Source organism: Coregonus clupeaformis, chromosome 1 (assembly GCF_020615455.1).
Source record: "Coregonus clupeaformis isolate EN_2021a chromosome 1, ASM2061545v1, whole genome shotgun sequence".
NCBI classification, from domain to species: domain Eukaryota; kingdom Metazoa; phylum Chordata; class Actinopteri; order Salmoniformes; family Salmonidae; genus Coregonus; species Coregonus clupeaformis.
The window spans coordinates 24,416,387-24,439,258 of NC_059192.1; the positions used below are offsets into that span (position 1 = coordinate 24,416,387).

At 44.3% G+C, this 22,872-nt stretch overlaps 1 protein-coding gene across 1 annotated transcript; it reads right to left on the bottom strand.

The window, feature by feature from the left end:
* Window positions 1–6,604: 6,604 nt before the first annotated feature.
* Window positions 6,605–18,966, bottom strand: LOC121558364 (60S ribosomal protein L19). The gene is made up of 6 exons (XM_041871790.2): window positions 18,869–18,966; window positions 10,346–10,452; window positions 8,419–8,541; window positions 7,863–7,983; window positions 7,041–7,151; window positions 6,605–6,789 (listed from the first exon to the last, which is right to left on the bottom strand). The coding sequence occupies exons 1-6, from the start codon at window positions 18,871–18,873 to the stop codon at window positions 6,663–6,665; spliced, it is 594 nt and encodes a 197-aa protein (XP_041727724.2). The 5' UTR covers window positions 18,874–18,966; the 3' UTR covers window positions 6,605–6,662.
* Window positions 18,967–22,872: the final 3,906 nt, after the last annotated feature.

Sequence of the window (22,872 nt, forward strand, 5' to 3'; positions counted from 1 at the left end):
TCATGCCCCTAATGTCAAATAAGATGCATAACAGAGTAGGTGGACACGTATGGCATGGCAATGAATGCAGGAGATAAAATAAAAATACAAGGCTGTAGGAGGCTGTGAGTTAGCTCTCAAACTCTAGCCGGCATTCTGGCTTCTCCCTACAGTTCTCAGCTATTAGCTTCACCCACGACTGCCTCATGTGAACTACAATCCCGACACTGTGTTTTAACGTTTAGAAACGTCAATAATCATTGCTTGCGATACGGCTTTCGAAACATATGGCCCTTATCTTTCATCAGCGAGAAAGAATCCTTAAAATAAAAAATATACACCTACTGTAGCAATTTAATAGCTAATTAGCATAGGTGGTCACCTCTTGTCTTACATCTGTTTTCCGTAAACAAGCGCTGTAACATGGAGATATGGCCGTGTGGGAACACTAACCCTTACCCAATCATGGTCTGTATCAATTTAACCTAAAATTATTTATTGCTGATTTGAAAGATAAGATCCTTATGCTTCCAAAACTGTACCGCAAGCGATGCATGTTAATGTTCAGACTGAGGGTCGGGAATCTTAACAAAACTCCCCCCTACAGAAGACGCCTTCGTCCAATGACTTATGTGTAATGTAATGGAACAAGAGCTAGCTGTGAGTAGGCTAGTGACAGACAGTACAGCTGAAGTTTATGAGTTAGGCCAGGGGTTCGCAAAACATTTTTTTTTCCAGCATTGGGGAACAGCTAGCTACGGTAACCTTTTCACATTCACTGCCTCCAGTGTGTCTCGTCAGCGTTAACATGACAAGTTCATCTCATTGGAAAACATATTTAGAGGCATTTATTTTCATTTCATGTCACAAAAAAAAACATTAAGCAAAGCCATGCTAGCTATTTTAATTTTAAACGTGCTCTTGCCTTGACTCAGTCAGACTGACAGACAGCTAGCTGCCTGTGGGCTAGGTCATCTTCAACCTAGCCTGTGGGAGGGACAGGTAGTTAGCAACAGTTGCTATGAAATGGAGCCCTTGGATTTGTTGATTGGTCAGCCTGTCAATCAAGAAACCAACTTTATTTTGTACAGCTGACGCCAAAGAAAAGTTTATGAAGGAACTCATACCCACAAAAATACTCATGTATGCTTAGCTACTATGCTTTAGTGTATCAAAATATGATTCCAACAATCCATGGTTTCTACCTAGGAAATACCTGGCATAAATGTCTTACAAATCAGTATCATTGAGCAACATTATACTTTTTTACTGATGCTTAAAAATGAAACATATGCCTGACAGCTTACAGGCCTGACAGCTTATAAACTAAAAAGCAGTTGATGGTTTTGCTGTCTTGCCTGGGTATATTTATACAACATGACATGTCACTATGCTCCCTATCACAATGTTCAACACTTTACTATCAAATACATGGAAATGACCTTTGACTGTTTTCGACACAGTCAAATTATTCAGCAATCAGACAACCATACATACATAAGAGCCCAGAAGAGTCAAATTAGGTTTATTGTAGTTAGAAGTAGTGTACTGTGTAGTCCGGTGAAGTTTAATAAATCAAATCAATCAAATGTTATTTGTCATATGCTTCGTAAACATGTGTAGACTAACAGTGAAACGCTTACTTACGGGCCCTTCCCAACAATGCAGAGAAAAAAATAGAAAAATAATATACAAAAATAACGAGGAATAGACAATGAGTAACGATAACTTGGCTATATACATGGGGTACCATACTTAGTCGATGTGCAGGGGTAAGAGGTAATTGAGGTAGATATGTACATATCGGTAGGGGTAAAGTGACTAGGCAACAGAATAGATAATAAACAGCAGCAGCGTATGTGACGAGTCAAAAGAGGCCAATGCAGATAGTCCGGGTAGCTATTTGGTTAACTATTTAGCAGTCTTATAGCTTGGGGGTAGCTATTCAGGGTCCTGTTGGTTCCAGACTTGCTGCATCGGTACTGTAGGGCGACCCAGCCCCGAAGTGACCTTTTCTTATCAACTGTACGCAAGAATTTCCTCTGTGTTGTCTTAGGAATGCCACCTTTATCTTACCAACCCCTATTGTCTCACCTCTGAGAAGCAGAGGCTCTGTTGTCTTTACAGGTCTGTAGGTCTGATATCTGATTGGAGGTTAACTTTACAATAATACTATTGGTCAACAACTCAGATTTTGAATCCAAACAACTCAGATGTTAAAAAGGGTTAGATGAATTGTCTCTTTCTCTTATGTTCCTTACCTGCGCTGGTGAGATATCTTTCTCTTTCCCTCTCCCATGAGCTATGGGCCATGGTACAAGCCATGGCTTCTTTGTTTCCTTTTCTCTCTGATCATGCTTAGAATAATGCTTTGTTAATGTCAGTATTGCCTTGTAACTTAAGCTGTATGCCTTGTATGTGAATCCATTCATTTTACAAAGTCATTAAATACACTTGTATTTAGAATTCCATTCTCAGACATTTCTTGATTGCCTATTACTGTAACTCAACTATAGTGTTCTTGCATATTGCTATTTATCTTATGGAGTCAGATAATTCCTTTAATGGGCTAATTGCTTAGTCTTATTACTGGTCGCATTTGTGAGGTATTTCTAACATCATATGTATCAAATATTGCCACACTACAGTATCGCTTGACGTGCGGTCGCAGAGAGAACAGTCTATGACTTGGGTGGCTGAAGTCTTTAACAATTTTTAGGGCCTTCCTCTGACACCGCGTGGTATAGAGGTCCTAGATGGCAGGGAGCTTGGCCCTAGTGATGTACTGGGCCTTACGCACTACCCTCTGTAGTGCCTTGTGGTTGGATGCCAAGCAGTTGCCATACTAAGCGGTGATGCGGCCAGTCAAGATGCTCTCAATGGTGCAGCTGTATAACTTTTTGAGCCTCTGATGGCCCATGACAAATCTTTTCAGCCTCCTGAGGGGGAAGAGGCGTTATCGTGCCTTCACAACTGTGTTTGTTGGTGTGTGTGGACCGTGTTAATTCCTTAGTGATGTGGACACCGAGGAACTTGAAGCTTTCGACCCCCTTCACTACAGCCACGTTTCCTGTAGTCCACGATCAGTTCCTTCGTCTTGCTGACATTGAGGGAGTGGTTGTTGTCCTGGCACCACATCTCCAGGTCACTGACTTCCTCCTCCCTATAGGCTGTCCCTGAAGGGCCCCCATGTTGAGGGTCAGCTTGGCGGATGCGTTGTTGCCTACCCTCACCACCTGTGGGTGGCCCATCAGGAAGTCCAGGATCCAGTTGCAGAGGGAGGTGTTCAGTCCCAGGGTCCTGAGCTTAGTGATGAGCTTGGAGGGCATTATGGTGTTGAACGCTGAGCTGTAGATGATGAACAGCTTGGAGGGCATTATGGTGTTGAACGCTGAGCTGTAGACGATGAACAGCATTGTCACATAGGTGTTCCTCTTGTGCAGGTGGGAGAGGGCAGTGTGGAGTGCAATAGAGATTGCATCATCTGTGGATCTGTTGGAGCAGTATGCAAATTGGAGTGGGTCCAGGGTGTCTGGGATGATGGTGTTGATGTGAGCCATGACCAGCCTTTCAAAGCATTTTATGGCTACAGATGTAAGTGCTACGGTGCAATAGTCATTTAGACAGGTTACCTTGGCATTCTTGGGCACAGGTACTATGGTGATCTGCTTGAAACATGTAGGTATTACAGACTGGGTCAGGGAGAGAATGAAAATGTCAGTGAAGACACTTGCCAGCTGGTCAGCGCATGATTGGAGTACGCTACCTGGTAATCCGTCTGGCCCTGCGTCCTTGTTAGGTGAGAATGTTAACCTGTTTAAAGGTCTTACTCACATCGGCTAGGGAGAGATCACACTGTCATCCGGAACAGCTGGTGCTCTCATGTATGGTTCAGTGTTGCTTGCCTCGAAGCGAGCATTGAAGAATAACTTCTCAGGTCGTTCAAGACTGCAGTCCAACACTATACCCTTCTCCCCAAACTGTGTATTTGTTCACTCCCCCTCATGGATTTAAGGAATTAACTAGTGTAATAAACACAACCTTCCATTCTTGTGTGAAAAGCTGCATATACAGTGCCTTCAGTAAGTATACATACCCCTTGACTTATTCCACATTTTGTTGTGTTACAGCCTGAATTCAAAATGGTTAAAATATATTTTTACTCACCCATCTACACACAATACCCCATAATGACAAAGTGAAAACATGTTTTTAGATTTCTTTCTCCAAATGTATTGAAAATGAAATACAGAAATATCTAATTTACACTGAACAAATAAAATATCCCAGAAATGTTCCATATGCACAAAAAGCTTATTTTTCTCAAATGTTGTGCACAAATTTGTTTACATCCCTGTTAGTGAGCATTTCTCCTTTGACAAGATAATCCATCCACCTGAAAGGTGTGGCATATCAAGAAGCTGATTAAACAGCATGATCATTACACAGGTGCACCTTGTGCTGGGGACAATAAAAGTCCACTCTAAAATGTGCAATTTTGTCACACAACACAATGCCACATTTGTCTCAAGTTTTGAGGGAGCGTGCAGTTGGCATGCTGACTGCAGGAATGTCCACCAGAACTGTTGCCAGATAATTGAATATTCATGTCTCTACCATAAGCCGCCTCCAACGTCATTTTAGAGAATTTGGCAGTACGTCCAACCGGCCTCACAACCACAGACCAAGTGTAACCACGCCAGCCCAGGACCTCCACATCCTGCTTCTTCACCCACGGGATCGTCTGAGATCAGCCACCCGGACAGCTGATGAAACTGAGGAGTATTTCGGCCTGCAATAAAGCCCTTTTGTGGGGAAAAACTCATTCTTATTGGCAGGTCCTGGCTCCCAAGTGGGTGGGCCTATGCCCTCCCAGGTCCACCCATGGCTGCGCCCCTGCCCAGTCATGTGAAATCCATAGATTAGGGCCTAATTAAATTATTTCAATTGACTGATTTCCTGATATGAACTGTAAAATCGTTGAAATTGTTGCATTTTCCGTTTATATTTTTGTTCAGTATATATAAGTATTCACACCCCTGAGTCAATACATGTTAGAATCAGCTTTGGCAGCAATTACAGCTGAGTCTTTCTGGATAAGTGTCAAAGAGCTTTGCACACCTGGATTGTACAATATTTGCACATTATTCTTTTTTAGATTCTTCAAGCTCTGTCAAGTTAATTGTTGATCATTGCTAGACAGCCATTTTCAAGTCTTGCCATGGATTTTCAAGCCGATTTAAGTCAAAGCTGTAACTAAGCCACTCAGGAACATTCAATGTCGTCTTGGTAAGCAACTCCAGTGTATATTTGGCCTTGTGTTTTAGGTTATTGTCCTGCTGAAAGGTGAATTAATCTCCCAGTGTCTGGTGGAAAGCAGACTGAACCAGGTTTCCCTTAGGATTTTGCCTGTTCTTAGCGCCATTCAGTTAATTTTTTTATCCTGAAAAACTCCCCAGTCCTTAACGATTACAAGCATGCCCATAACATGATGCAGCCACCACCATGCTTGAAAATATGGAGTGGTACTCAGTAATATGCTGTATTGGATTTGCCCCAATCATAACACTTTGTATTCAGGGCAAAAGGTTAATTGCTTTGCCACATTTTTTGCAGTATTACTTTTGTACCTTGTCGCAAACAGGATGCATGTTTTGGAATATTTGTATTCTGTACAGGCTTCCTTCTTTGTAACTGTTTAATGTCACCATTGGCCTCATGGTGAAATCCCTGACCGGTTTCCTTCCTATCCAGCAACTGAGTTAGGCAGGATGCCTGTATCTTTGTAGTGACTGGGTGTATTAATACACCATCCAAAGTGTAATTAATAACTTCACTAATTTCAAAAGGGATATTCAATGTCTGTTTGTTTTTTACCCATCTACCAATAGGTGCTCTTCTTCGCGAGGCATTGAAAAACCTCCCTGGTCTTTGTGGTTGAATCTGTGTTTGAAATTCACAGTTCAACTGAGGGCCCTTAATGATAATTGTATGTGTGGGGTACAGAGATGAGGTAGTCATTCAAAACTCATGTTAAAAACTATCATTGCACACAGTGAGTCCATGCAACTTATATGACTAAACTGTTACTCCAAAACTTATTTAGGCTTGCCATAACAAAGGGATTGAGCACTCATTGACTCAAAACCCTTCAGCTTTTTGTTTATTAATTTGTACAAATGTCTAAAAACAGTTCTACTTTGACATTATGGGGTATTTTTTGTAGGCCAGTAACAATCTCTATTTAATAAATATTTAATTCAACCTGTATGACAGGGTTCTTCAATTCCGGTCCTGGAGGGCCGAAACACCTCTGTTTTTCATCCTCTCCTTCTAATCAGGGGCTAATTCAGACCTGGGACACCAGGTGAGTGCAATTATCTACCAGGTAGAAATAAAAAACAGAAGTGTTTCTGCCCTCCAGGACCGGAATTGAAGAACCCTGCTGTATGACAACAAAAGGTGGAAAAAGTCAAGGGATGTAAGAATACTTTCTGAAGGCACTGAACAAGTTGTGGTATTTTTTCAATGGAATATTTATAAATGCAGCCCTTGGTATTGGTGGCAATAGCAAAAAACTCCAGCATATAGTATAATATCACAGACGGAGACTGAGCCTTGTCTGTTTTGGGTCAATTATTTTTATTAACATTGAAAAGGAGGAACGGGGGTGGAGGGGCGACTCATTTTTTGGTTGTCTCCTCCTCCTTTGACAAGGTCTTGATGAGCTCTTCCTTCTTGGCCGCTATGCGCTCCTCTCTGCGCTTGCGGGCCTCCTTGGTCTTCGAGCGACGAGCCTCGGCCTGGTCACTGGTGAGCGAGAGACAGATGAGAGGTTACAGAACGCAAACAAATTACAGCCCAGGTTCTAAAGGACTCCGATTCAATTAATCCAGGGCTAGGTTTAAATCTGGGTTAGTTTGTCAAGAACTAAACATTTGATTTCATTGATAAACCTTGGTTTACACATCTGAAGTGAAATTTAACCATAGTCCAGGAATTATGACAGCCAAATGATCATTCGTTTTGGCTAGGTGATGGGAGTTGTAGTGTCGACTTACGACAGGAGCTTCTTGCGAGCCTTGTCTGCCTTCAGCTTGTGAATGTGTTCCATTAGGATGCGCTTGTTCTTGAAGACATTACCCTTCACTTTCAAGTAGAGGCTGTGGTACCTGGAGAGAGAGAGTGTACTGGGAGTTATATCCAGGCTCTGTCGTAGCCGGCCGCGACCGGGAGACCAATGGGGCGGCGCACAATTGGCCCAGCGTCGTCCAGGGTAGGGGAGGGAATGGCCGGCAGGGATGTAGCTCAGTTGGTAGAGCATGGCGTTTGCAACGCCAGGGTTGTGGGTTCGATTCCCACGGGGGGCCAGTATGAAAGAAATAAAAAATAAAAGAATATAATAATAATAATAATGTATGCACTCACTAACTGTAAGTCGCTCTGGATAAGAGCGTCTGCTAAATGATGTAAATGTAAAATGTAAATGAGTTGAGGACAAGGAAAGGTTCCCACTCAAATCACACACATTCCAGACACACAAATTCTGTGCGTTTTACAAAATCAGTATGTCCTATTGAGATGGTTCCTTAGACGTTCAACACTTCACCAGGGTTACACAGAATGTTTACAAGGACAAAACTTTGGTTCACCGATTACAAGTATCACTTTAATAAACAGATAATGGACTTCACTACAATCTTGACTTTTCAAGATACTCTTGTGGTTTGAATACTAATTTCAGGGTCATTGTGGTATTTTGCACCGCATTTCATTACAAAGCGATACATTTGTTCAAAACTATCAAATTTCCCAGTCTTTTCCAGGATAACATTCTTCCACAATTGCAACCAGATGATTCAGACATCTAAGTGTAGACTCACATGTGCCTGTCGATTTTCTTGGACTCCCTGTAACGCCGCAGTAGGCGCCGCAGGATCCTCATGCGTCGCATCCACGAGAGCTTCTCTGGCATACGGGCGTTGGCTGTACCCTTCCTCTTACCTGGGCAGGGGGGAATCATCATCAAATATTAACACAGCCCAGTAATAGGTCAACACCCTGAACAGATCATTTGTTAACTCCTAGTCATCATTGGATTTATAGATTTCTGATTCTCTCTCCTTTTTAGCACTGGTGATATATGAAAATAATATACAAGAGGTCTACAGGACCCAGACATTTTCTTTCAACTGTCCAGATTTTTCAATAAGTGTGTTTGTTTTAGCTAGCCCGGCGCACCAGTTGGGTGTAGATTGAACTTTACGACCAATGGAATGATCTTGAATGTGCAAACACCCACCTGGCGAGCTAAAACAAACGCACCTTCTCAGTGCAAATGAGGGAGAGTGGACAGGGAGCCACTTTGAACAATGTTATCATGGCCATGATGTTGGCTGTATGATGGGATGACAGTGTTGTGAACCTCTCTGTACCCACCTATGCCCGTGTGGCGTCCCTTGCGGCGTGCCAGCGTGTTCTTGCGGCAGCGGGCACGGGAATGCACCGTCACAGGCTTCCTGATGATCAGACCATCCTTCACCAGTTTGCGAATCTGCTGGCCTGCGGGGGGGCGGGGAGAGCGATTGGTAGACAGGTTGATTAACTTGTATGTGGCCATCCTTGTCCCATGGTCTATTTCACAGTGTATGTACAGTTGAAGTCTGAAGTTTACATACACCTTAGCCAAATACATTTCAACTCAGTTTTTCACAATTCCTGACATTTCATCCTAGTAAAAATTCCCTGTCTTAGGTCAGTTAGGATCACCACTTTATTTTAAGAATGTGATATGTCAGAATAATAGTAGAGAGAATGATTTATTTCAGCTTTTTTTCTTTCATCACATTTCCAGTGGGTCAGAAGTTTACATACACTCAATTAGTATTTGGTAGCATTGCCTTTAAATGTTTAACTTGTGTCAAACGTTTCGGGTAGCCTTCCACAAGCTTGGGTGAATTTTGTCCCATTCCTCCTGACAGAGCTGGTGTAACTGAGTCAGGTTTGTAGGCCTCCTTGCTCGCACATGCTTTTTCAGTTCTGCCCACAAATGTTCTATAGGATTGAGGTCAGAGCTTTGTGAAGGCCACTCCAATACCTTGACTTTGTTGTCCTTAAGCCATTTTGCCACAACTTTGGAAGTATGCTTGGGGTCATTGTCCATTTGGAAGACCCATTTGCTTTAACTTCCTGATTGATGTCTTGAGATGTTGCTTCAATATATCCACATAATTGTCCTTCCTCATGATGCCATCTATTTTGTGAAGTGCACCAGTCCCTCCTGCAGCAAAGCACCCCCACAGCATGATGCTGCCACCCCCGTGCTTCACTGTTGGGATGATGTTCTTCGGCTTGCAAGCAAACCCCTTTTTCCTCCAAACATAACGATGGTCATTATGGCCAAACAGTTCTATTTTTGTTTCATCAGACCAGAGGACATTTCTCCAAAAAGTACGATCTTTGTCCCCATGTGCAATTGCAAACCATAGTCTGGCTTTCTTATGGCGGTTTTGGAGCAGTGGCTTCTTCCTTGCTGAGCGGCCTTTCAGGTTATGTTGATATAGGACTCGTTTTACTGTGGATATAGATACTTTTGTACCTGTTTCCTCCAGCATCTTCACAAGGTCCTTTGCTGTTGTTCTGGGATTGATTTGCACTTTTCGCACCAAAGTACGTTCATCTCTAGGAGACAGAACGCATCTCCTTCCTGAGCGGTATGATGGCTGCGTGGTCCCATAGTGTTTATACTTGCGTACTATTGTTTGTACAGATGAACGTGGTACATTCAGGCATTTGGAAATTGCTCTCAAGGATGAACCAGACTTGTGGAGGTCTACAATTTTTTTCTGAGGTCTTGGCTGATTTATTTTCCCATGATGTCAAGCAAAGAGGCACTGAGTTTGAAGGTAGGCCTTGAAATACATCCACAGGTACACCTCCAATTGACTCAAATGATGTCAATTAGCCTATCAGAAGCTTCTAAAGCCATGATATCATTAACTGGAATTTTCCAAGCTGTTTAAAGGCACAGTCAACTTAGTGTATGTAAACTTCTGACCCACTGGAATTGTGATACAGTGAATTATAAGTGAAATAATCTGTCTGTAAACAATCTTTGGAAAAATGACTTGTGTCATGCACAAAGCAGATGTCCTAACCGATTTGCCAAAACTATATTTTGTTAACAAGAAATTTGTGGAGTGGTTGAAAAACAAGTTTTAATGACTCCAACCTAAGTGTATGTAAACTTCTGACTTCAACTGTATCTTACAAGAACACAACTATTGGTACCTTGGAACTATTTGTACCTTTAGTCCATTATTGGGCTAGTCTCCCTAGCATGGAGGTGTAAAGAGGAGTGTCTTACGGGAGTTGGCGTTGGCAATCTCATTGGTTTCATTGGGGTCCAGCCATACCTTCTTCTTGCCACAGCGCAAGACGCTGGACGCCAATCGCTTCTGAAGCCTGAGCATGCTGGGTAAAGCAAAAAAAAAAAAAGATTACCATCCAAATTAATAGCCTTCAATTCCAGACATAAATAAGCATTGCACTACTAACTAATAGCAATTGGTAGTTTGCAATGTATAGTTTGCAACACAGCCAGGCTTCATACCCTGATGTATTTGCTAGTTCTATATCGTGGAGCTCCGCCCCATAGGGGAGCTCTGCTCCTAGTGGTTTACCCTCTGCCCTAAGGCAGCAACAGCCTGAAGCAAAATTATGCACACACCTGCAGCCAATGGGAGCACAGGTGTCCCTATAAGAGGGGACGATTCCCCTCAATCAGCCTCCCATTATCTTCAGCGACTGGACGACTAGACTGAAGAAGCCAAGAAGTAAGAAGACTCAGGAAGAAATCGCCGTCGATGAGCCAGCCATCGACGTCTTCTAAATGAGCACGCCAGGAAATTTTCCACCCCCAAAAGCCCTTTTCAGGGCTCAGTGCCGATGCTCCTCCATGGCATCTGCGGACCCCCACGACCTTTGTTTCGTGTGTTTGGGGCCGCAGCATGCCAAGGAAGGGACCGGCAATCCCCCTAATTGCGCCTCCTGCGCCCTCCTTCCTATGAAGGAGAGGAAGCAGCGTTGGCGTTTTTTAGGGAGGATATCCCCCTAGAGGATGTACTGTCTCTTCTCGCCTCTGCTTCAGAGGCGTCGACGGACAGTGCTGACTCAGGGGAGGACAAGGAGAGAGACGCAGAGATGGATGTTCCAATGGAACAATCCGACCCTCTGGCGCCAACCTTCAAGACCCCCTTCCCTATGGGGAGTGTGAGATCTGAAGGCTCCTTGTGCGATGACGACACGGGCTCTGTTACGTCAGCAGCCCTGTCCTTCGCAGCAGCCTCTCTGCGTTCGGACTTCCCCGAACTCATTGAGAGAGCCGCCAACCGACCTGAGATAGCGCTGCCCCCTGCTCCCCCCCCTGTGGAGGTCGACATGATGGAGGGCGGCCCCTACTCTAGACCGAGGAAGGCAGCTGAGCCGATGGCTCCTGCTATGCCTTCCCTCGGGAAATATGTCGAGGGCTCGTGGGATACACCCCTGGCGGCGCGTTCGCCGGCCAAGGTGTACACCCCATTCACGAGAGTGGCTGGACGTGAGTGGGCTGCTAAGGGAATCCCTAGGCTCGAGAGCGCCATGGCGGCGCATCGTGCCGGGTTCGAGTCCCTGGGCGGCCTCCAAGAAAGCCACCTTGCCAGCACAAAAAGACAAACTCACAGCACAGCTGGCTGAGAAGTCTTTTACGCTGGGAGCCCAGGCTATGTCAGCGGCTAACAACATTGCCCTCCTCGCGGCCTCCCTATCCCGTCTAACAACGGGTAGGTCTGAGTTGACCAGCGAGGAGATTGAAGAGGCGTCCAGGATTTCTGGCGCTATTCTTCATTTGACACAGGCGTCAGCGATATGCGCAGGCCGGTCCATGGCCACCTCGGTGGTTATGGAACGTCACCTCGCCATGAAGGAGACGGACAGAGCCTCGCTACTAAACGCTCCCGTCTCTAGCGAGGGCCTCTTTGGGGTCGCCGTTAAGGAGGCGACGGAACGCTTTGGTAAGCTGGACGAGGAGAGAAAGCACCTGGCTAAACACAAGTTTAGCAGGGCCTCAAATAACCCGTCAACCTCCAACGCCCCCAGTAGAACTACAGGGAGGCGACGGGCCAGGCGACAGGCGCCTACCACCGACAGCAGGCGAGCGGGCTCGGCCCCTCCAGCGACGACGGTGGTGGCGACGATTCCGCCGGCGAGAGAGGTCGTCACAAAACCGTCCTGGCAACACCAGAAGGTCAGCCAGAAACGACGGCGTCAATGACGGGACGAGGGGGAGAGGACGGATGACGGCTCGGCGCAAGACGCGACAGAGCCCACTGTTCCCCCCCACCCTACTGTTCAGGGCATGGAGGGAAATGTTTATTGTTGTTGTGTGAATAAAGAGCTGGCTCTCACTGACATTGTCACAAAAGGGCCTGTCTTCCATGACACATTGCAGAGTACTTCACGTCCTATGAATTTCTCTCACCATCCTGAGTGTAGCTCAACCCACCAAGGGTGCGTAGTTGAATACACTCAGGAGAGGAAAGAGAAAAAGGTAGCAAAGCGTAGCCTTAGCTCACCTAATAAAGATATTTTACTACAGACTCCTATGAGCTCTGTAGTAAAGGTCTCACATAGCAGGCAGCTGTCTCAGTCTAAATATGACATGAAGATGCAGCCGCTAACTGGGAATGACGCCTTGCTTCAGGCTAACGCCTCAGCCAGCGCAGTTCAGACCCGTGCGACGTTCACGGAGGGCCGGAATACTAGAGTTACAGGTGTAACCAATGTATGGGCGCCCCCGGTTAATTCAGAACGTAACAATGCCCACTACTCTGAGTGCAGCTCACCACACCCAGAGTGTGCTGTTGAGCAGCCTCATGAGACCAGTAAAAAAGAGGTATTGTGGCGCCACCTTGTGGTACCAGTTAGAGACCACACTTTCCAGACTCTGTTGAGTACTGCAGTGGACGGATCTCATGGCAAGCAGCAGTCTCAGTCAGACAATGACATGATGACGCAATTGCTATCCGGGGAGGGCGCTCTGTCTCAGGTTAATACCTCAGTCAGTGCAGCTCAAAACCGTGCTGCGTTCACGGAGGGCCGGAATACTAGAGTTACAGACGTAACTGACGTATCAAGGCCTCCGATTCTCTCAGAACGAGCTTATGTTTCCTCTCCCTTTCGAGGGGGCCCGCCTTGGGCTATTCCACCAACCCAGTGCTGGGGAATAGCGGCGGCGAGGGCCATAGAGGAATACAGGTCCTTCCTACTGGATGCACCACAGCTTCGTGCGCGCCCGCTTTCTCTGCATTGCTGGCAGTGGCAACGAAGCTGTACCCTCTCACGCTGGCTAGAACAGACGTTGCAGAAGGGTTATGCCCTCCAATTCCATCGAACCCCACCCCCGTTCAGGGAGTGGTGGAGACGGTGATGAAAACGCCGGACAAAGTGGCCGCTCTGATGTCAGAGATTACGGAACTTTTGGCGAAGGAGGCGGTCACAGTAGTTCCCCGGGAGCAAAGGAACAAAGGGCTATATTCGCCTTATTTCCTAGTGCCCAAAAAGACGGGGGGAGTGAGGCCGATTTTGGATTTACGCACTCTCAACGAGAGCATAACCAAACGACCCTTCCGAATGCTGACGACAAAACGTCTACTGGAATGTGTCCAGAAAGGAGACTTTTGTACAAGCATAGACCTAAAGGACGCGTACTTCCATGTGCCGATACAATCGCGTCACAGGAAGTTTCTGCGGTTCGCCTTTCAAGGGGTGGCGTACGAGTTCACGAGGATGCCATTCGGGTACGCCCTGGCACCTCGAACGTTTTCCAAATGTGTGGAGGCGGCATTGGAGCCGCTGCGTCGTCAAGGGATAAGGCTATTAGCCTACCTAGACGACCTGCTGGTTCTCGCCCGTCAGCAGAGCTGGCGTTCACTCACACAACACAGACAGTGATTCATCTCACGCGTCTGGGGTTCGCTGTGAATTGGAAAAAGAGCGCACCCTGGCCCAGTCATCATATTGTCTACCTGGGGCTACAGATAGACACTGTAATGATGAGGGCTCGAATTTCGGACCCTCGAAGGGTAGCATTGTTGCTAGCCCTGAGGAAGTGTCGTCCGAATCACACAGTGACGGCGCTGTCGATCATGTCACTTTTGGGTCTCATGTCGTCAGCCCACTCTGTGGTCCCGCTGGGACTTCTGCACATGCGCAGAATACAGCGATGGTTCGCCCAACTAAGACTAGACCCAGTGCGTCAACGTCATCGGTTAGTGGTGGTTCCTCTCTCGCTAAGAGCAGACCTGGACTATTGGAGGAATCCGAGCGTTCTCACGCACGGAGTCCCGATGGGCAAAGTGTCATCCTACATTCCAGTATTTACAGATGCTTCTCTGACTGGATGGGGAGGGACATGTCAGACTCAAGCGATAGGAGGTGCATGGCCTCAATCAGGTCGTCACATAAACCTCTTGGAGTTGGAAACGGTTCGACTGGTTCTGACCCACTTCGCGCCTACCCTTCGGGGTCGCGATGTGCTGGTCTGGTCAGACAACCGGACCACAGTAGCTCACATAAATCGCCAGGGGGGGGTCAGGTCACCTGCCCTCCACAGGGCGGCAGAGGAATTGTGGCTGTGGGCTCACGAGCACCTTCGCTCGTTGAGAGCAGCACACATTCCGGGCTACTTGAACGTAGGAGCAGACCTCATGTCAAGAGGGGGTCCTCGAGACGACGAGTGGTGTCTGCATCCGGACATTGTTCTCCAAATTTGGGAACAGTTCGGGAGAGCCGAGGTGGATCTGTTCGCGTCACGCGTGAACGCGCAATGTCCCCTATGGTTTTCTCTGAGGGAACAGGACGAGCCACCACTGGGAAGAGACGCATTCGCGCACTACCCATGGCCAAAAGTTCTCCTGTATGCATTCCCTCCGCTGTCTTGCATTCTCCCACTGCTAGCCAGGGTGAGGTCAGAGGGGCTGTCAGTGATACTGATAGCGCCCGATCGCCCGGGGGCTCCGTGGTTTGCGGAGATGAGTCAGATGTTGATTGCGCCACCTTGGCCAATTCCACATCGACGGGACGCGTTGACCCAGGCGGGAGGCTCGATAGGGCAGTGGCCCATAATCGGCCAACCACTGAAGGCTTGGTTCCTGAATGGGACAGGTTGAGGCGCCGTGGGTTATCTGATGCAGTGATCAGAACCATACAAGGTGCACGAGCCGGTTCCACTTCTAGGATGTATACCAGCAGATGGAACGTTTTTTCACGATGGTGTGACACACAAGGTGTGGACCCCATGAACTGTCAGGTTGAGAGTGTGCTCTCTTTTCTGCAGTTTATGTTTGATAAGCAGAAATCGCCCTCCACCATTAAAGTGTTTGCAGCGGCAATTTCAGCTGGTCATGAGGGGTTTGGCGGAACGAACGTGTTCAGCCATCCTTTAGTGAAACGTTTCTTATTGGGAACGCGGCGGCTTAGGCCAATGCCTAGAGCCACGCTGCCCCAGTGGGATTTGGCCTTGGTACTCGAGCGCTATGTAAGTCGCCGTTCGAGCCATTGAATCAAATACCCCCTCAAGATGCTGTCTATCAAGACGGCGCTGTTGCTCGCCTTGACTACCGCTAAGCGTGTCAGTGATTTGTGTGCCCTGTCGACGAGACCCGACTGCCTTGCCATTAATGGCGATCTGAGCAGAGCGGTGTTACGTCCTAACCCGGAGTTTGTGCCGAAGGCTATTAACAGTGCATATAGATCACAGACCGTGGAGTTGTGGGCTTTTTCTCCCCCTCCTCATGGGGAGAGGAGTGAGGAAAAGCTTCATTGTCTGTGCCCAGTGCGCGCTTTGGCGTGTTACGTTGAGCGCACAGCAGCGATTAGGTCATCGCCTCAGCTGTTTGTGTGTCACGGTGCGGCTGCATTAGGTAGACCACTTTCAAAACAGCGATTGTCTCATTGGCTTTGTGAAGGTATTGAGACAGCTTACGAGGCAGCGGGGCGACAACTGCCTCAGGGTATCAGAGCTCACTCCACTCGTGGAGTAGCAGCTTCTACTGCCCTCTTCAGAGGAACAGGGGTAGAGGATATTTGTAGAGCAGCGTCATGGTCGACACCGTCTCCATTTATCCGTTTCTATCTATTAGATATGTCTTCTAACTCTTTGGCTCGATCTGTACTCAGCGTGGCTGAAGGGAGATCTTGAGCAAGAAAGAGGGAAAAAAAGCAGGACTGTGGACATGGGTGTCCATCAAGTCCGCTTTGGTCAGGAAGACATATTCTGTTTCTATTTATGAGATATGCCTTCTAACTCTTTGGCTCGATCTGTACTCAGCGTGGCTGAAAGGAGATCTTGAGCAAGAAAGAGAGGAAAGAAGCAGGACTGTGGACATGGGTGTTCATCAGGTCCGCTTTGGTTAGGAAGACATATTCTGGATAGATATGTTTTCTAACTCTTTGGCTCGGTCTGTACTCAGCAAAGCTGAAAGGGGATTTTGAGCCAGGAAGAGAGGATAAAGCAGGACTATGGGCAGGTTCCCATCAGGTCCGCTTTGGTTAGGAAAACATGTTTTTTGATAGATAGGCTTTCTATCTCTATGGCTCGATTGTACTCAGCATAGCTGAAGGGGAATCTTGAGCTAGAAGAGAGAAGAGCAGGACGATGGACACAGGTTTCTATCAGGTCCGCTTTGGATGGAAAGCATATCTTGTGGCATGTCTCTTGATTGACAGGGTCAGTATAGTAGAGACATGTATTGAATTGACAGAATGTGAGGTCATCTATCTGAGTGTTCAGTTTAGTATGACTTATATTTTGTTCCTGCCTACTAATCTCTGGGATTCCATTGAGTGAGTGAGGTGGTCTACTGTGTACATAATGTAGAGTGACACTTGGTGTCATTCCATTAGTGGGCGGTAGTGTTTTCACAGGATATTGAGGCACATCTATCTGCTAGTACAGATTAGTGTAGCTTCTATTCTGGTGATCTGCCCACTAGTCATTGGCATTGAACTAGGTGGGGCGGGTCTTTAACCGATGACGCGGTATATTGTGACGCCCGGAGGGGTTTTTAGTTGCAGTACTGCAGGAATTGGTTGCGGCCATTGCTAGGCTTGACCTTTTCATTTTTTAATGGGAAGTGTTAGGCTCGGTAGGGAGTACATTTTGGAGCGCTACGCTCCGCCTTAAACCACTAGGAGCAGAGCTCCCCTATGGGGCGGAGCTCCACGATATAGAACGATTAGTTACCGGAGTGTAACTCCAGTTCTATGAGTGGAGCGGAGCCCCATAGGACTTAAGGCCCTGCCGACCCTCTCTAGTCTCGCTGAAGATAATATCTCGGGAGGCTGATTGAGGGGAAACGTCCCCTCTTATAGGGACACCTGTGCTCCCATTGGCTGCAGGTGTGTGCATAATTTTGCTTCAGGCTGTTGCTGCCTTAGGGCAGAGGGTAAACCACTAGGAGCAGAGCTCCCCTATGGGGCTCCGCTCCACTCATAGAACTGGAGTTACACTCCGGTAACTAATCGTTTTACAGTACAATAACAACTAACTGATTCAGAGGGGTTGGGTTAAATAGGTTAGACCCATTTTGGTTGGTTGGTTGAAACTGACTAGGTCTCCCCTTTCCTTAACCAGCTAGCTGGCTTTGTAGCCTGGTCTCATAGACATGTTTGTAACATAGTAAATGTAAATCCGCTACACTCAAATTAATATATGTTACGTTTGGTATGGTTACATAAGACAGACGATTACTTAATTTAAGGCAAAAACTAAACGGGGCTGGTTGGTCACGGTGGATGATGGGTGGACATATAACGCAAACGTCTAGCAACCCAAAGGTTGCGTGTTCGAATCTCATCATAGCAACTACTTACTAATTTTAGCTACTTTGCAACTACTTACCATGTTAGCTAACCCTTCCCCTAAACCCTAGCCTAGCTAACGTTAGCCACCTAGCTAACATTAGCAACCACAAATTGTAATTTGTACAATATCGTACGAATTGCATTCACAACATATTGTATTAACTGTAATTCGTAAAATATCGTACTAATTGTATTGTAATTCGTAACATATCATACTAAATGGATGGACATTGTTAATGCATACCACATTAAACATTACATATAATAAATGTATGAAAAATGTATGCACTCACTAAAATCACTAAAATGCTTTGAGACCAGGTTGGGCTTTGATCAACCATAAGATTACACTCTCTTTCTCTTTTAATGTGACATTACAGACATATTGGCAAGTGCAGTGTGCTCGTGGGCAAATTGCTAATGTCAGTGAGTAGCTAGCTAGCCAACCACAAGTATGAGTTGCCACAAATGAAGCATGAGGATAGCTATCTAGAGATAACATTTACATTTTAGTCATTTAGCAGACGCTCTTATCCAGAGCGACTTGCAGTTTTATAGTGAGTGCATACATTTTCATACTGCCCCCCGTAACGCTAGTAACCTGCTGGCTAGCAAATTAGTTAACACTACTAAAAACTGTTAAAAATACAGTGGTACGTTTTTCCTGCGCACTACACGAAGAAGTCTACATAACTATTAAACTACGCTGGTTGGCTAGATATCCACGAATCTAGCTGACCATTGCATTAGCTATCAACTTTGCATGGCTAGGCTCGAGAACGAGACATGTCTCGACATGTTAGATGACTTGTACATTTCCGACCGTGCACAAGTCAGCGTACAGCAACATCAACTGTTTTAGCTAGCTATCATGTGATGAGTTCAATGCATTTGTGCCACAGTCATTGACTTCATGTTACCCAAAAACAGAACTACACTTGTAATTTTAAACGAGTAAAGTCATGACAAATATCAAGACTCTTACCTCATAACTGCGAATATTAGAGAGAAAGTAATGGGGTATGGGGCCCTACCATTATAACGGAGATGTGCACGGGGCTTAACTTAATTCATGTTAAGCAAACAATACGCGTCTAGTAGAATTTAAAGGAGCGTTTCTACATAGTTAAACATATTGAATCCTGTTTTACGATTATACAATAATATGATTAAGTACAGTATCCCTATCCTTAGTCACAGTGGTACTTTCCAAATAATACAAATTGCATTATGGGATAAGCGTACTAGAGGGAACACACCACCAGATAGCACTGTTTATCACTTTTGGTTCAGCGTCAACATTTCAACATCTCTGTGCCGTTCTCTATGTGCTTTCTCAGTCACAAACAACGTTTTCCAGTAAACTCAACTAATTAAATAAACCCTCAGATTTTACAGAATATGACACAAGCACAAAAAGTTGTTATTTTGGATTTTAATGATGGTCGAGTTCGTTTTACATGGCGGGTTGAAATTTCACTTACAGACCAATGGAATGGTCTAAAATGAGCAAACTCTGTCCACCCTGTGCACATGGAAAATTATACAACGGGTGGGTCTTATCCTGAATGCTGATTGGTTAAAACCGCATTCCAGCCGGTGTCTATTCCACAAGTTACCACCAGATAAATCTATGACATTAAAATGCCTATTTACTCTGTTCCATCTGACTGCACAATCGACTGTCTCATCAGCCCAGCCAGGCAATTTATAAACTTGATCTCCACTATAAAAAGCATCTAGACGTTATCTCACATTTCTTTTAGACTAACATTTAGTTTTATTACTGAAACAGGATACAAGTGGAAAATATAAAGATCCAGTCCATTAAAAAAATTGGGGGCCCCTTACACTTCAGTGTTGTGATGCAAAAATTCGAGCAAAATGTAAAGCGCATAGAATAAAAAAGGTATTGTCGGACATTATTCATTCTAATCAGACAGGTTTTTTACATGGGCGATACATTGGAGATAATATAAGGCAAGTACTGGAAACAATAGAACACTATGAAAAATCTGGGAAACCAGGCCTACTATTCATAGCAGACTTCGAAAAGGCATTTGATAAAATACGACTAGGGTTTATATATAAATGCCTGGAGCATTTCAATTTTGGACAATCTCTTATAAATTGTGTTAAAATCATGTATAGTAACCCTAGGTGTAAAATAGTAAATAATGGCTATTTCTCAGAAAGTTTTAAACTTTCAAGAGGAGTGAAACAAGGTTGCCCACTATCGGCATATCTATTTATTATTGCCATCGAGATGTTAGCTATTAAAATCAGATCCAACAATAATATCAAGGGATTAGAAATCCAGGGCTTAAAAACAAAGGTGTCATTTACGCTGATGATTCATGTTTTCTTTTGAATCCACAACTTGAATCCCTCCACAGCCTCATAGAGGATCTAGATACATTTTCTAACCTCTCTTGATTACAACCAAATTATGATAAATGTACTATATTACGTATTGGATCACTAAAAAATACAATTTTTACATTACCATGTAGTTTACCAATAAAAAGGTCTGATGGTGATGTGGATATACTCGGAATACATATCCCAAATGAAATAAATGATCTCACTCCAAAAATAAATAATAGAAAGTTAGCAAAAATAGATAAGATCTTGCTACCATGGAAAGGTTAATACCTGTCAATTTGTGGAAAAATCACCCTGATTAACTCTTTAGTATTATCCCAGTTTACCTATTTGCTTATGGTCTTGCCTACGCCTAGCGAACAGTTTTTTAAATTATATGAGAAAAAAATATTCAATTTTATTTGGAACGTCAAGCCAGACAAAATTAAACAGGCCTATTTATATAATGAATATGAATTAGGTGGACTGAAATGATTAAATATTAAAGCATTAGACCTATCACTAAAAGCTTCAGTCATACAAAAATTATACTTAAATCCGAACTGGTTCTCTAGCAAACTAGTAAGATTGTCTCACCCAATGTTCAAGAAGGGACTTTTTCCCTTTATTCTGATTACAACCCCTCACTTTCAGGTATTTGAAAAGGAAATAATCTCCCAAATATCACTATTTCTAAAACAAGCCATAGAAAGTTGGTTGCAATTTCAATTTAACCCTCCAGAAATGACAGAACAAATATTGCAAAAAATATTGTGGTTAAACTCAAATATACTAATTGATAAAACACCGTTATTTTTTGACAAAATGTTTAAAAAATGTATAATCTTCGTAAATGATATTATCGGTAGGAATGGTGGAGTTATGTCGCACATGCAGCTAACAAAAACATATGGAAATGTCTGCTCTACCCAAAATTACAACCAAATAATTGCAGCATTACCGCAAAAATGGAAGAGCAAAGTGGAAGGAGGAAAAAGTAAGGAACTTGTCTGTTGGCCTTGCATTAAAGAACATAATTCGTTAAAGAAAATTGTGATAAATAAAAAAGTTTACCAGTTTCATTTAAGGACCAAAAGATTGACAGCCGTCCCATATAGATTGCAAAATAGTTGGGAAGAGATTTTTGACGTACCGATTCCATGGTATAGTGTTTATGAACTGATACGCAAAACGACGCCGGATTCAAAACTTAGAATTTTTCAATGTAATTATTATATAAAATTCTTGCTACCAATAGAATGTTATTTGTATGGGGGATACAATCTTCCCAGCTCTGCAGATTTGGCTGTGAAGAGACAGAATCATTAGATCATTTGTTTTGGTACTGTCCATTTGTAGCTTGTTTCTGGACACAGGTCCAGGAATGGCTGAAGGATTGCAATATTTGCATGGAGCTAACCCTGCAGATAGCACTACTGGGGGATCTGAAAAGTCATAGTCAATCGATCAATAATATAATAATACTTTTAGCAAAAATGTTTATTTTCAATTCACAAACTGTAGAAACAATGAGAATAGAAAGGTTCAGAACTTTTGTAAAACATCACAGTACAGTTGAAAAATATATGGCAAATAGAAATCCAATATGGATGGTGTTAAGAGATGGATGGGAGGTGTTGAATGGAGCTGAAGGATGGGACTAATAACAACAACTAATAACAACAAGATAACTAGTGTAAGACCTGCTGTGTCCATAATAAGTATATAGGTTATATATTGTGAGCTTTTGTGAAAGAGCACAGTTAGAAAGATATGGCATATAGAAGCATACCAGATGGACATCATGAAAATGATCAGAGGAAGTTCAGGAGTAAAAACAAACAAAATATAATTATTGACTGTGTCCATAAAATGTATATAGCATGTATAAGCATGAAGTAGAGGCCTAAGCATTGTTGTTCACTAGTTCACTCCAATTAGGGAAGGGATGGTGGGGTTGGAAAGTAATAAAGGGAAATATATATATTTTTAAAGGATATGTATGTATATATATACAGTGGGGGAAAAAAGTATTTAGTCAGCCACCAATTGTGCAAGTTCTCCCACTTAAAAAGATGAGAGAGGCCTGTAATTTTCATCATAGGTACACGTCAACTATGACAGACAAATTGAGGAAAAAAAATCCAGAAAATCACATTGTAGGATTTTTAATGAATTTATTTGCAAATTATGGTGGAAAATAAGTATTTGGTCACCTACAAACAAGCAAGATTTCTGGCTCTCACAGACCTGTAACTTCTTCTTTAAGAGGCTCCTCTGTCCTCCACTCGTTACCTGTATTAATGGCACCTGTTTGAACTTGTTATCAGTATAAAAGACACCTGTCCACAACCTCAAACAGTCACACTCCAACTCCACTATGGCCAAGACCAAAGAGCTGTCAAAGGACACCAGAAACAAAATTGTAGACCTGCACCAGGCTGGGAAGACTGAATATGCAATAGGTAAGCAGCTTGGTTTGAAGAAATCAACTGTGGGAGCAATTATTAGGAAATGGAAGACATACAAGACCACTGATAATCTCCCTCGATCTGGGGCTCCACGCAAGATCTCACCCTGTGGGGTCAAAATGATCACAAGAACGGTGAGCAAAAATCCCAGAAC